The 15,333-nt window shown below is 39.5% G+C and overlaps 1 protein-coding gene across 1 annotated transcript; it reads right to left on the bottom strand.

The window, feature by feature from the left end:
- Window positions 1-277: 277 nt before the first annotated feature.
- Window positions 278-5,364, bottom strand: LOC118836123. The gene is made up of 3 exons (XM_036743475.1): window positions 5,092-5,364; window positions 2,287-2,335; window positions 278-1,415 (listed from the first exon to the last, which is right to left on the bottom strand). Exons 2-3 carry the CDS (start codon window positions 2,318-2,320, stop codon window positions 718-720), a joined length of 732 nt encoding a protein of 243 aa, XP_036599370.1. The 5' UTR covers window positions 2,321-2,335; window positions 5,092-5,364; the 3' UTR covers window positions 278-717.
- Window positions 5,365-15,333: the final 9,969 nt, after the last annotated feature.

Here is a 15,333-nt window from a genome sequence, read left to right as displayed (position 1 = left end):
TAAGCCTGAGTGACTAGGAGAATAGTGATGCCCTGGTAAAGATAAAGCAAAGTTGGATGTTCAGGGATGGTTCTGAAGAGAGGGGAAGATGATGAGCTCTGTTTTAAATGTATTGAGTCCAAGAGGCAATTGGTGATTTGAGTGGAGTTGAGGCAAGAGACTAGAAATAAATCACTAGATAGAACTCAGAATCACCTGCATAGAAATGACAATTGATCCCCGGGGAGCTGAGGGTATCACCAAGCAAGAAAATATAGAGCAGCGTTCCTTTTTTTTAATTTAATTTAATTTAATTTATTTTAGATTTAAATACAGAACAAACATACAATAAGAAACATATTATAAACACTAAGTATATAAACTTAAATACAAAATAATAGGATTGCTTTTAAAAGTAATGGATTTTATTACTTATATAAATAAAAGTAAAAGCAAGCTATATACAGTAGAGATTCCATGTTTCATTTATAATCCTTATATACCCTAAAAAGTTTATTTTTTTATTAGCTGTATTATAAAAAAATTTTTTTAAAGAAAAATCCCTCAAGACAGGCCAAAAGAGGGGGCATGTTGAGGGTAATTCAGAACTCGAGAAAGGGAGGTAGGGTGCAGGTATCCCACTGGCAGTCATTGGGACTGAATGAAAATGAATTCCATGCAGGAATTCAGGAAATGAACTCCATGCAGGAAAGGGGCTTTATATCTTTTGCTTGGAACCTAATAAGGGCAACGGTAGTTTAATTTTGCATAAGAATACTTATCCCACAGTGTCAAATCTGGGAAACGGTTGGTTTTTTTTTTATTCTTCTGTGGTCCAAAGTCTGGTGGTGTAAATTGTGGAGCATCTGTTGCTGTGTCCACAGGGTCAGGCTTTAATGATGGTAGAATGGTAGCAGTCTCTATTTTTCCACTTTCCTGTGGTCCTAAGACTGGTAATGATAGCATAGCTTTTGTTATTTCGGCCGTGGTGTTGGCTTGTGGGCTTTCAGGTGTAATTGCAGCCTTGTGTGCAGATGGGATCTCAGCTTGGTCCTCTACTGTTTGATGATAAGTCTGAAGAGTCTTCCAGATTGGTCTAGATTTTGACAGAGATTGTGGCCAGGGTTTAGTGTCAAAGTAACTTCCTAAGAACAATTCTGAATCATTGTCAGGTTTGCTCACGTGTTTCTGTTGTTTTGGGTTCTTCTTGGCATTGACACCCAATATGTTCTGATGAAGACAAGGCAAATGCATTGCAGTGGGCAACTGTTGTTGGTTGCATGTCTGAAGTATGGGATGGTTGAGGGGAGGGCTCACTTCAGCCCTGGAAGAAGGCTCCATTTGTTCCCCTAGTGGTACTATCTGATTACTCCTGACAGCTGTAAGTAGTCTTTTCTTTACTTTTTCCATTTTTGTCATGAACTTAACAGGAATATCTAATGAAGAAGAAACAGTGGGAGTTAGGCCAGAAAGAATGCTGCTTCTATGGATGAGAAAGGCAGCTGTAGAACAGGGCCCAGTGGGAAGGATATTGAATAACAATGATTCCTTACTTCTCTTTACCACTTTACTATTTTCAAAGGGCTTTATCGTCTTTTTTTGAAGTTATAAAAGTGCCCAATTATAACCAAGACATTATTATCCCCATTTCACAAAGGCAAAAACAGAAAATCTTCATTAAAATACTAAGCCTGAACGCATTGTAAGTACTTCCTTAAAAATAACTGTGAGTCAAGAATTTAAAGAATATCATTCATCTTTTTTTTTTCAGATGAGGACAAATTGAGTCACAGAGAATGGTCAAGAAATTTGTCCAAATAAAAATTTAGCTCCATTAGGACTCAACTGGGGAAACTGAGATTCAGTGTGCTTAATTAATTCACAGATGAGGAGATGAGCCATCATCATTCTTCTAAATAGTACAGTTTAAGCTTTGCAGAATGTGCTTTCCTGAAAACTCCTTAAATCAGGGTATTTTAAGTCATTCGAGGATTAGGAAAACTAAGGCACAAAGAACAACTTAAGAGACATGCCCAAGTAGTAAATATGGCACAACTAGGAAGCCCAAACCAAAGATTTAGAATGCTTAACTAACTTTCCCAAGCCCACGTGATCAATAAATGGAAGACATAGATAGAACTGGAATTTGTCTCCTGAATCAGTGTTTCTTCCCCTACACCTTCCTAGTCTGAGAACCATAGGACTGTAGGGATCTGAGGGAAAATATCAAATAAAGAATTCTTCAAGAGAGTTGTAATGAGAGCCTATTTGAAATAGCTAAAGGGGGGAAGAAAAGAACCTTCTTACCTGCTACATACACTTTTGCTCTTCTTTTCATCATTTTCCTTGAGATTTCCTTGAGAAAATATTGTTAACAAAGACATGTAAAAAAACCTCTGGCTCCAATCATTTCCTAAAAATACTAAAGTATAAAAGACAGAAACCTCTTCCATCTGCCTAACAGCTTTTACAACAATCCTAACCTGGGAGGACTGTTCCTTTACAACCTGCTTCCCCTCATGTCCTGTTCTGGCTATAGTGGCCCCCAGGCCTGCAAGCACCCTGTGCTGAAGATTTTTCAACTTATTTATTTATTTTTATTATTATATTATATTTATTATATATTGTTATTAATTATATACTCACATTATTATATATTATTACATCACATTATTATATATTTATAAGTAATTGTATTAATATAGTATCATAACATATAACTATTGCAAATTACATATATTATATTATAATTATATAATTAAATAAATATATTATCATATATTTTATTATTTGTTATTCATGTTACATATTTAACTTAGAACCAGCTACAATATACTTAGAAGAAATAGGTGACCTTACAGAAACCACCCCATTTTTTTTACCACCTGCATGCCACTCACTCCAAGATGTTGCCTCCTCTCACATTTACTGAAATCTTACTTTGAACATTTATGTGGGGATATGAAAGGACTCAGAAAAGGGAACAATGCTACCCTTTTGCTTCAACTGAATGATTCCTTCCTTAAACTAATGAGATTCTAAGAGCAGGATTCTCAATATCACCCAATGCTTTCAGATGGCACTTTCTTAGACAAGTGTCTTTAGCCCTGATTGCTGAATGACAAGTTCCCCAGAATCATCTCTATGTAGTTTGATGTTGCCTGCCAAATAATTCCACAGGCTCAAGACTCAAACTCAAACACAACAGTGTTGTACCTCCAAACCAGAGGAAATTTTTTATATGTGTGTATTTATCCTTTAAATTCAAGGTAAAAGAAAAAAAATTATATGCTGTCTGTTGTGACATTACCTTAGTCAACTGAACTCTGGACTAGAACAGCTAAATTTTCTTCCAAGGCTCATTTCTTCCATTCTCTCACATGTCTATGGATTTGTACAGGGGACACAACAATGCATATTTCTGAATAGCCCAGCCCATTCCAAAGTGCATCTGACCTAATAGAGGTCATACAGGAAGAAGCAGGAATTTCAAATGTCCCAAGATGTCCAGGAACCTTTACACAAATTTGTCTAAACTTAATCATCTAAATTAACCTTGGTGTTAAGAAATAGCTTCTCTAATTTGTGGAAATAAAGAGATGCAGTCCTTAACAAAAATTGAGCAACTGAAAAGTAATAAATGCTGAGAGAGAGAGAGAGAGAGAGAGAGAGAGAGAGAGAGAGACAGAGACAGAGACAGAGAGACAGAGAGAGAATGTCCTAAATGACCTAGTGTATAGAGGAAACAAAAAAAAGTTTCTTTAGACATATATAGTAAGACAACCTCTTGTCTCTTATAGGGGACCCAATATTCTGTTGATATCACAGAAGGGCCAATTCTGTTCCTTATCCACCTGGGGCCATGTGATACAAGGGAGGCCTTAAAGAAACGTACAATCTTGAATTATGGGCCCTCATGGCTCTTGGACTTGAAATTGTATAAAAAAATAAAAAAGCCTTTTTGTCTTCACCAACTTCTTCTCAACATCCTTTTATCACAAGACTCTGTATATTTTCTCTTCAAAAGCACAAAACATGGGTTCTTTTTCTTCTTGAGGACATAGCTCCTATGGATTAGGGATGTAGGATGGATATAGAGCCAGGTTTGGCATTATTTTATTTGATACATCATCTGACCTAACACCTTGCCCATAAGGAAGGACTTTTTGTAAAAAAATAAATTTGTAGCTACATTTTACATTGAGTTGGGGTTAAAAGAGTCTGCATTTCAATCTTTGAGTCTGAGGAGCTAATATTAAATCCTGAGGGAGTATCCCTAAAAGAAATCCCCGCCTCCTTTCACGGAGAGTTAAGTGTCTCTTAGGGTCAAATGAAGTTTTAAAAGTTTCAAAAGTTTGTTTTCCCATTCTTGACCCCAAGATGAAGTCTATACCATTTTGATGTCTAGGTACCTACTTTTGATAACCTGGACCCATGCTTTTCTGACCCCTTTTATACCTGAATAGAGCTAATACCATGGGACTTCTTACTTTCTCATTCAACATCATGACCAGGTTAGAATCAAGATATTTCATCGCTTCCCAAGATCAGAATTGGTCAATCCAATAATAACTACTATGAAGTCATAGTAGCTAAAAGTCTCCTCTTTAGAGGAAGGCTAAGGGCTATAGAGTCAGGCCCTAATAAAAATAATGGAAGGAAAAGTAAACTCAGTTCAGCAAAATAGCCCTTTCTCCTGGGATACAGATATACAAGGGACTTTTCTGTGAATCCTTCCTCAAAATAAAAGGAAACTGCTTTGTGTTCTCATAAACAGCACTGGGGTCATTGCAAGTCTGTCACCTCCCTGGTGGTCTTGTCTACTCTCCCATCACAGGCTCTTTACTTCCCAGCTTCCTCCTCCTCTTCTGGAAAAGATGAATTCAGAGGCTTTCCATCCTCCCCTCACCCTTAGTGAAACATGGCTGGGACTAGAATGAACGGAACCTGAAAGGGTTCCCTTGGCCTGTCTCTGAAGACTGTGTCCTTCCATTTTTGTCCCAAAAGAATTTCTGTCTTATTTGCCCCTGGGGAGCTCTGATGACCCTAAGTCTTGTGACTGACCACTCCCTCCCTGATTCCTGGCACAGAGAATTACCACTTCATTCTCACCTTCTTTCAGGATTTCAAGTAGAGATGAAACCAGGTTCCTCTGGTAACTTTGGGCAACACAGTTCAACTACAACGAGGTTATGTTAACTAAAACTATCCCTAGTAAGTGAAGTACCATTAAAAACAATATAAGTAAAATTAATTTTTAGGTATTTAAAGTATTTTTTAAGTATTTTAAGTATTAAGTAATTTTTTCTCTGCTGAGAGAAAGAAATCCTGAAGCTCAGAGAAGAAAGAACTAGATCTAGTTCCTCTAACACCTAAATCAGGACTGAGCCTTCGGTGCTTTGTCCTGGAAGGATAAAGTGAGGTTCCCTTTTGACATCATAAAGCATAGAATTATGCATTCATCTCTTGGGTAACAGTTGGCATTGTGGCAGATGGCAAGTGAAGAGAGAAGGGTGCCCATTTAGGGGCCACTGATGGGCTGATGGGCTGTGCTGGTACACCACCAATCAGCAGAGTCAACAAGCATTACCGAGTATATGAAAAATAAAAACAAAACAAAAAGGTCCCTGTGCTCAAGGAGCTCCGATTCTAACATAGATGACAAATATGAACAGAAATATACAAAGAAATATACATAGTAGAGGGAAGGTGGCCTCAGAGGGGAAGGGGCAGTGAAGAGGGAATGGAGAGAGACTAGGAAAGAGTAGATTCATGTAGAATTTGGGATTTGAGCTGTGCATTAAAGTAAGCCAGGGAAACTAGAAGGTTTAAGGGATATGGGAGACCTTACTAGGTAAGAGGGCAGTTACATAAAGAGGATCCTGGAGATGGAGTGTTATGTTCATGTCCTAGAATAGGAGGTAGGGAGTGTAGCTGAATGGTAAACTATTTGAAATGAGTAAAGTATAAGAAAACTGGAAAGGTAGAAAGGAACCAGGTTGTGAAGAGCTTTAAAAACCCATAGAGAAATTAATATTTGAACCTGGATAAAATAAAAGAGTCATTGGAATTTACTGAATGGGGTGGGGTAGTGATTTGACTGCAAATTTAGGAAAATTAGTTGGCATTGAAAGATAGATTGGAGCAGGGAGAGACACTGAATACAAGTAGCTCTGACTTGAAGCTTCATTAAATTAGCTTAGTTTCCAGTTGTTTCTCACCAACTAGCATCTCTTTTCTCCCTACTTCCCATTATTAATGTTTTTCCTTGACCTTTTGGACAGTGGACAAAGTATGTTTTGGCAAACTCTAAAAACCCAAGTTTTAAACTCCAGATTCTGTAACTGTTCTTCCTTATGAAATACTTGTTACAACATCATGGGGAGATGAGAGAAATTTGGCAGAATTTTATAGTCTATTATCTGGGGTTTGGAGACATATGTTAAAACAAAAATAGGACAAAGCTGATCCAAGGATAGATTTGTGGTTTCCCTTCTTGGTAAGGATAACTTTGGTAAGATCTCTTTGGTAAGGGAATCTTGGGCTTTGTGAAAATGAATTAAATAAAGCAGTCCAGTCAGTCAATAAGTATTTGTTAAGCTTTTACTCTGTGACAAGCACTATGGTAAATTACTGAGGATACAAAGATAGGCAAAAATATGGTAGTTGCCTTCAAAGAATTCCAATTCTAATGGGTGAGTCGTCATGCAAACAACCCTATAAATAGAACATATACAAGTTGGAAGGTAATCTCAGAGGGAAGACAGCATCAGTGGAAGGGTACAGGTGAGGAAGCAGGGATGACTAGCAAAGGTGTCTTGTAGAAGGTAGCATTTGAGCTGGGTCTTGGAGCCAGTGGAGAGATAGGTGCAGGAGATGATGTAGAACATTCTGGGTACAGCCCATGTGCCTGCAAAAGCAGAGTCAGAAAATGGAGTGTTATGTGGCAGGAATAGCAAGAAGGCAGGTATAGCTGGATTATAAAGTACCTGGTAAGATAAGAAAGGCATAAGATTATGAAGAGCTTTAAATGCCAAATAGACTATTTTACATTTGATCCTGGAACCATTGTATTTTACTGAGTAGTGGGGTAATGTGGTCTGACTTGTCCTTTAGGAAAATTGCTTTGACAACTGAGTGGAGAATAGATTGAAATGGAGGAGACTTGAGACAGAAAATAGTTCAGGTGTGAGGTGGTACAAGATTCGTCAAATACTGTCAGTGGAAGTGGAGAAAAGGAGAAATAAATGAGATGTTGTAAAGTTTCAAATGACAAGAGTTGACAACAGATTAGACATACAGATTGAGTGGGACTATGCTGTCAAGGATGACACCAAGATTTTGAACCTGAGTGACAAGATGAATGGTGTTACCCTCAACAGTGATATAGAAGTTGAAAGAAAGAAAGGTCCTGGTGTTGGGAAGGGAAAGCTAATGATTTCTGTTTCGAACATGTTGTGTTCGTGAGGCAACTGATAATACAAGACTGGAGGCAAGAAACTAGAAATGGATCTAGGTAGAACTCAGAGTCATCTGTGTAGAAATGACAACTGATCCCATGGTAGCTGAGAACATCACCGAGTAAGATGGTAGAGTGAAGGTTCTTAACAGGGAGGGAAAAGTTACCCATGTGGGGAGCATATGGGGAGAAAGAATTCTGGAGAATCAGGAGCAAGGCCTAAAGAGAGGAATAAAGTAATGAGCATGGCTGGACTGGTCACCTCCTAAAAATAGAGGTTCTGGGAAGACTTGAAGAATCAAAGGCTGGGGTCAAAGGAGAAGAGGGCTCCTACAACACAGGAAGATGGCAGGGGAAGAGAGGTCTTCCAGGGAGAGAAGGCTGTTGGAATTTGTGCTCCAGAGGGAGAATAGAATAGGGTCCAGGGGATAATTTGGCTATGTTGTTGAAAAAGCAATTTCTCCTATAATCTAGATGTTAGATTGAGAATTGTACCAAAAAGAAAAAAAAATAGGGGAGAATGAACAGGCTAGGATAAACTTCCAAGTTTTGTCTATATTTACACTTTGAAATCTTACATAGATAGTGAGTGTGGTCATCCAGAAACCTCTAAATTAACATACATAAATATATAACCTTAGGTGAAGCAGGCTTGAAAATCACACCACTATTTTTTTTAAGGATTCTCATTTACTCAGTAGGAAATTTTTTGCACAGAGTTTATAAGAACTTTAGGTGAAACATCTTTTGAATCCCAGATATCTCATGTAGTTATCTGGTCCCTAGCTATCCTTTCTTCAACAATAGGTTTTATTCTTAGGACAGTTCTAAAAAGGGAGTTCTGCTTCTCTGGTTCAGATCTAGAAGTTTCCAGATAATTCTGACTTAGTATAAATTAGTACAATCCCAAATTTGGTTCTCCATTTTTGAAACTTCAGAGGGTTTCAGTTTATATATCATTTGGTGTTTCCTTACCTAAATTCTGTACCTGGTATAAGAATATTTTAAAATATGAGGGTCCAAACTTAAAATGATCTCTTCTGCTTTTCAAAATTATCGGACAGATACTTTAATAATGGAAAAATAATTTCACTTACTTTTACTATTATCCTATACATTTTTTGTGTAAAAATCCAAATTTGAGCTCTTATTACCCAAAGCATGCTTAATGTCTGAATTTCCATGAGAGGAAAATTTTGGAAGCCAATCATATACATCTGCATATAATTCTTAAAGGAATCAGTCTAATCCTCTTGCTTTTCTCAAACTTTCTGAAGTTTCAAAATATTTTGAACTCCCAAGACTTGAGAAAGGCCCAAAACATGAATTGGCCAACCAGGAGAGGTATTGTGGCCCACTCTTAGCTTAATCTATCACAGTTCTTTGCATGCTCTGGCATAACAGACATGCTTTGCTTTGCTCTCTGAATGAACTCAAATTGCCCCTTCCTGTATCAACACTACAAGGTCAGATTAAGCTGACCAGGAGCATTCTTTTGTTTATGACCACTAAGGACAAGGCATTTTGAACCAGACATTATCTTGATTAATGGGACTTTTCTTACCTTAAGTATTTTATGGAAATATGCTATGTTACTGTATTTCCCCATGTATAAGACACACCCTTTTTCAAAAAATTTCAGGTCTAAAAAATGAGTGTGTCTTATACAGTGGTTGTAGAGTTTTTTACTTGCATTTCCTGCTTTTTCGTGCTTGTTTTTGCACTCATTGTTGTAGATTTTTTTTTACTTGCATTTCCCGCTTTTTTGCACTTGTTGTCTTTGTGCTCATTGTTTCACATTTGTTACTGGTATATTAGGTTATGTTTTGCCACGTTCTGCCCAGAAATGGCTCAGAAAAGATTCTCGTACAGTGCTGAATTGAAATTAAAAGTGATCCGGTTTGCAAAAGTGAATGGAAATAATGCCGCTGAACATAAGTTTGGTCCTTCTCCAAGTGAGAAAACAATCCAAGACTGGCTATGGGAAGAAGAAACCCTACTGAAAATGCTATGGCAGAAGAAGGCCATGGGAGGCAAGTCAGCAAAATGGCCTGATTTAGAGAGGGAATTGAAGATACGAATTGAAGAGCAAGGGGCAATTGGAATTCCTGTGTCCACAAAGATGTTTCAGCATGAGGCAAGAAGAATTGCTGATGAAAAAGAAGTTACCGATTTCAAAGGAGGACACAATTGGTGCTTCAGGTTCATGAAACGGAATGGACTAAGCATGCGTATATGCACCAGACTTGCCCAAAAGCTGCCTGAAAGCTATGAGCAGATGAATAAAACTTGAGTTCAATAACTTTATGTAATACATTTTTTTTTCAAATTTCAGGCCCCAAAATTAAGGTGTGTCTTATACATGGGGAAATATGGTATGTTGTGTTAATGATAAAAGAAACACAGATATCCTGGATCTATAATTTCAATTGACACTTTAATACTTTTCCTATCAGTGTATTTACAACCTATTCACTTAAGAAATTTCTTTCTCGTATTATGGTTAACCATATGGAGACTATAATTCTGTCTGACATAAGCAGGAAGGGAGGGAGAGGTGAAAGAGAATTGCTCTGAAGACATGAGGTCTGCTTTGTCTGTCCATCTTTGGGTTCATTGTCTTACAATGAACTCCCATGTGTATCTCTATATGCATGTTCTGCAAGCTTTGAGGGAAATAAACACTTGTATGCAGCCTAATTTTGTTTGTCTTTCTAAGAACCAACTTAGTAATGGTTGACATACTAAAAGAATACTGTTTGTCATATGAGATGGCTTTCTGGGAGGGGAAAAAGGAGGGATACATGGGATACTATCAGATATAAGAAACAGAAAAGATATATAAAAACTTATTTTTAAAGTTTATAAAAGAAGTAACACTCAGCTCTTTTATGAGTATGATAAGGCTATGTATTGGTAATTAAGGTGGGACTTTTTTTTTTTTACTGTTTTCTCTTTTAGAAATGCTAAAGTAATCAAATGCCTTTGATTAAGCCTTACGAGGCACAAAGCCCCAGGCCCACACCCTTTTGCTAACTAGATGCTAAACCCCAGGCCCACACCCTTTTGCTGGATTAGATGTGAATCCTTCGAGCCCTGATATGGGTATATAAGATCCAAGGTTGGCCTTTAGCTTTTGGGGCTCTTAGTCACTGGAAGACTGGCTTGTGACTCTGGGCAAGCCATTGTTAAGAGCTCCCTGGCTTGTCAACCCAGATGTAAAGCAGATCAAAAGAACCTGTGTTAGCGGCCTTCTGTTTGCTAGTTGTTGATTTTGCACAGCCACAGTAGCTGCTAGCTGAATTGTTGGTACAGGCTACAACCAAGAAGTTATTTCTCCAGAATGGCAAAATCAATATGGATTTTTGCATGGAGTTTTCTGGTTTCTTCCCTACCATGTTACCCCCACCCCACCTCCAGCAACACTGGCCATTCCACAAACAAGGCAGTCCATCTTTGGGCTCCAGGTATTTTCTCTAGCTGTCTTCTATGCCTGGAATGCTCACCCTCTTCATCTCCACCTCCTGGCTTCCAGTGCCAATTATAATTTCCCCTCTTCCAGGAAGCCTTTCCCAACTCTTAACTCTAATGCATCTCCTCTGTTGATTATTTCCTATTTATCCTCTATATACCTTGTTTGTATGTATTCCTTTGCTTCTTGTCTCCCTGTAACAACAAGGCTACTTGAGCTACTGTGGCTGTGTAAGGCCAATAGCACCAGCACACAGTAGGTCCACGAGCATTGTTGTTACAAAATGCCATGGTTGGCAGGATCTGCAAATTAAAAGGAAGGGGTCTGGGATACTTGTTAATTGTTTCCCAGTTTTGGTGGCTATGTTTCTGTGGAGCCCCAGGAAGAGCAGTGGCCTGAGGGAAAACATGCAAGTAGCAGTGACAGGAGCAGTTTCCTGGGTGCCTGGAGCAGGGGCCCTGGGAGATAACCTCTCTTTCCCTCTCCCTACCCCACTAGCACTGCAGAGAAGACAGGTAGGAGCAACAGCTGCGGGAGTAAAACAAATCTGTGGGAGGTGGAGATGTCTGGAGCCAGGGCTCAAGTGGATTAGCCCAACTCCAGACTGTGCTGGAGAGGTGACTGCCTTGAAAGGGAAGTCAGACTAGAGCAGGCAGAGCTTGGAATGGAGCCCTAGAGTGAGAGTGGATAGCTGCCTTCCTGTCAACCCAGCTGGAACAGAGAACTGCCTATGTACCCACTCAGCAGGAGTTGTTGGCAAGGTGAGAGAAAAAGCAGAGAGCTGCCCACTTACTGACCCAGCAGGAATGGAGAACTGCCTACGTGAGAACTTTAGAAGCTTCTCTTTAGAAGAAGGCCGTTAGAGGCAAGTCAGCAAAATGGCCTGATTTAGAGAGGGAATTGAAGATATGAATTGAAGAGCAAAGGGCAATTGGAATTCCTGTGTCCACAAAGAGAGAGAGCTGCCTGCATTGGGTCTCAGGCAGAATTCAGAAGCGGGCCAGCTCCTACTGGAGGACAAGGAACTCCAGAGCTCAGAATCCAGCACCGAGCAAGATAAAATCTTTGCAGCAAGGCACTGAGTGTGTTTTTCTGCTATGTTCTCCTGGGACAATCTGGGACCCAGGGGGAGGGTGCAGTTGCCTTTGGTGGGTGAACAGAAGTGCTGTGGACTCCCCAAGGACCACATTCTATTGGCTTTGTTGCCCAGCCGCCCCTCAGGACTTGGAAGCAGGGGCTGGAGCAGTGTGGGGAGGAGAACGCACCCCCAAGAAAACTTTACTTGGACTTCTTTGTTTGTGTTAGGACTTTGCTCTTTAAAACCTGCCTGAACCTGAGAGTGCCAGAAAGAAGCCTGCAATGGCAGTGTGGGGACACACTCCCCAGAAGGACTTTACTTGGACCTTTTGTATTGACCCAGGAGACTGTAACTTGCTGTAACTTAGGGGTGGATGGTATTTGTATTTTCCACCACCCCTTAAGGATGATATGTTGTGCTGGGGAAGACTCTAACCTGGGCTCCCCTGCTTATGTAAACAAGTGTTTTGGGGAATAATACTGAATGATGTTTTGCTTAAGGATGTTGCTATGAATGTTACGGTTTAGTTTATTGAACAATGATATATGCTGTGTGGGTATTCTGAGAAATGCTGTGAGATATACTGAATGATATGTTTTATTTGAGACTATGTAGCCACCTTACCAATAACTTATTATGTGATGAGATTGCAAGGTATAGAACTACAGAAGTCAGAATTCAGCCCAAGGAGAAGGAGCAGGAACTCCGAGTCAACAGAGCGCTGAGAGAGAATGCAAAGTGGGGAGTGGAGACCAGGGAGCTTGGGAGACCAGAGAACTGAGGGGAGAGAGAATGAAAGCAAGCAGACAGTCAGGATTTGTAAGTGTTTACAGGGAGGCCCCAGCAGGGGGAAGGTTACAGGATGACTCGGTTCCTTGCTATAATACTGTGTTATAATTTCTTTGTTGCTGCATTGAGGTGGGCTTATAGGTTTTGGAATATAATTATTCCTATATTGAATTGGAGTTATTGGTCTTGGGATTTGATCCTCCGGAGTCTAAATAAAAATGTTATACTTCCTCTGCCTTCTACCTGGAGAATCTTTTATACTTTGAAATTCTGAACACTACAGGCATGTTCATAGTCATCCTCAAAGTCATGAATCTTGCCTTACTGATACACTCCCCCGTTAGATTGTGAGCTTCTTCAGGAGTGGGACTGAGTAACTGACTGATGGTAAAAACATGTGCCTGGGGGCGGGGAAAGGGTGAATAATGCGGAATAGCCTGGTGTGCGTTGAACTCCTTTATGAAGTCCTCTAGCTCAGCCTTTTATGCTAACAATTCCTCTGCTTTAGGTAGTAGGGCTGAGATAGTGTGGGGAGTATCATGCAAAATAACAGACTATTTCCCCATCACAGGCATCCCCATTGGGAAGATGATTCAGGCTGAGGACTTGTAGGTGATCTTACCACTCTGTGTTAATATCCTTGCCTGCAGGGTGGATGATGAAATAGCTCTACTAAACTGAGCAGAATATCCTGGGAAGTCGGCACCTGATTGCAAGTCTACTAGGGGGTCAGGCCCCCAGGAAAGCTGAAATAACTTATTTGATGAAACTATTGGCAACAGGCTGCGTAATGCATTATAGTCTTGCTTGTGATTGAAATCTAGAAATGTCTGCCTTTAACTAACCTATGCAGTCATTGTATGATGTTTATCTCAAGATATAGATGTTTGGAAGGCAGTTGATGTTTAGAAGGCCCTGGTCATTTGTGGGTTATTGTTCAAAGCAGCTTTGAGCAAACTAACCTTTCTTTCCTGGTAATATGAGCTGTGGGTATTTGACATCAAACCCTCTAGTTTGCCCTAGAGACATCTCATAGCACAGCAGACAGAACACTGTGCCTGGAGTCAGGAAGACCTGAGTTCAAGTCTATTCTCAGATGCTAATTAGATGTGTGATCCTGGACAAGTCACTTAACCTCTATTTGCCTCAGTTTCCTTAACTGTAAAATGAGGACAACAATAGCACCTTCCTCACAGAGATATTGTGAGGATCAAATGTTTGTTGAAAGTGCTTAGTACAGTGCCTGGCACATAGTAGGTACTAAATAAATGTTTATTCTCTTCCCCAGAGCACTTATTTTGATCACAGAGTATGTTTAGGGACCTGGGGGAAACAGTATTGCTTATTGATAGCACTTGAAAAGGGTATTTATGTTACTGTGACAGTCAAGTTTTAATGGGATCCATCCTGTTCTTATCCTTAGGAAAGTCATCTGTAAAGCAGGCAAGGAGTAAGCATGACTTCAACAGAACAATCCTTTAGTCAACTAAACTCAATTCAATTCAAAATACTTTAATGGACCTGTGGCAATTAAAATGGCTCTAGAGAAATGGTTTCTAGGCTAGGTAACTTAATCATTTTATCGATAAGGCCCCCGTATCATTAATAAAAGAACGGTCGTCTGGCCATCTCTCATAGACCAAAGACCCTTAATGGCAGTGGGCTTACAGTTTACGTGCCCTTCAAAGAGTAGGTTTTCCTGAGGGGTGCCAATCGCTGATTGGTTAACGCAGTGGGAGGTAGACTATATTTAAATGAAAGTGTTGCGGGTGCATGGCTTAAGTCACCCAAATCTTGGTCAAAGAGACATCGATTTCCGTATCTCCTGTCTTGACAACAGGGAGAATGAACATTTTCCCGGAACTATCTGAGTAAATACGATGAGCAGGAATATACACATAGCCCAAACTTCAAATTTCTTTTACTGCCTGATTAGATGTTGGCCTGGGTAAATCTTTAAGAGAGATTTCCTACACTGGTTGGTTTCTGGATGAAGAAGTAGAAAAGGGGAAAAACCTTGGTCTTAATACAATAATTAGTTATTAAGTGCAAGGGAGAAATATTCATTTTTCACAGACCCAAGGTATCATTTATGTGACTATTCCCTGCAATGATGTACATTGCAACCCATCCATACTTACTCATCCAGTGTGATTCTTGTTCATGTTTTCATGTAGATTGTCTACAGAGTTTCTTCTCAATATGCCAGACATTTTCCTCAAGGAGTTCTAACATTTCAACAGGATTTAGGCCATCCATATATTACACCCCTTCTTGTTATATACCTTGCCCACCTTCTTTTCTAATTATACATTTCTGGATGATATCTATAATAGCATATTCCACATAGTGCATGATCAGGAATATATCGTATCATATTTATGACCACCATGTACCTCTCCATCACCCTGGGGGTCAACTCTTCTTCAGAGTTTGTGACATTCCAATATACGCACAACCAAATAGCATTCCTTGAAAGAACAATGGTGTTTAAACATCTGCATCTAGTAGCATTTTGAGAAGCCATTGTGGAAAGTGTGGACTACACTCAGTCGT

This window comes from Trichosurus vulpecula, chromosome 2 (genome assembly GCF_011100635.1).
Source record: "Trichosurus vulpecula isolate mTriVul1 chromosome 2, mTriVul1.pri, whole genome shotgun sequence".
In the NCBI taxonomy this organism is placed as follows: domain Eukaryota; kingdom Metazoa; phylum Chordata; class Mammalia; order Diprotodontia; family Phalangeridae; genus Trichosurus; species Trichosurus vulpecula.
The sequence above is the reverse complement of the archived record's forward strand: the minus strand, read 5'-3'. Positions and strand labels throughout refer to the sequence as shown.

Coding starts and splice junctions, on each gene's coding strand:
- LOC118836123 (XM_036743475.1), bottom strand. CDS start 2,320: ATGATGAAAAGAAGAGCAAAAGTGTATGTAGCAG. Junction 1,416..2,286: donor AGCAAAAGTGTATGTAGCAG/GTAAGAAGGTTC, acceptor CTTCTTCATTAG/ATATTCCTGTTAAGTTCATG.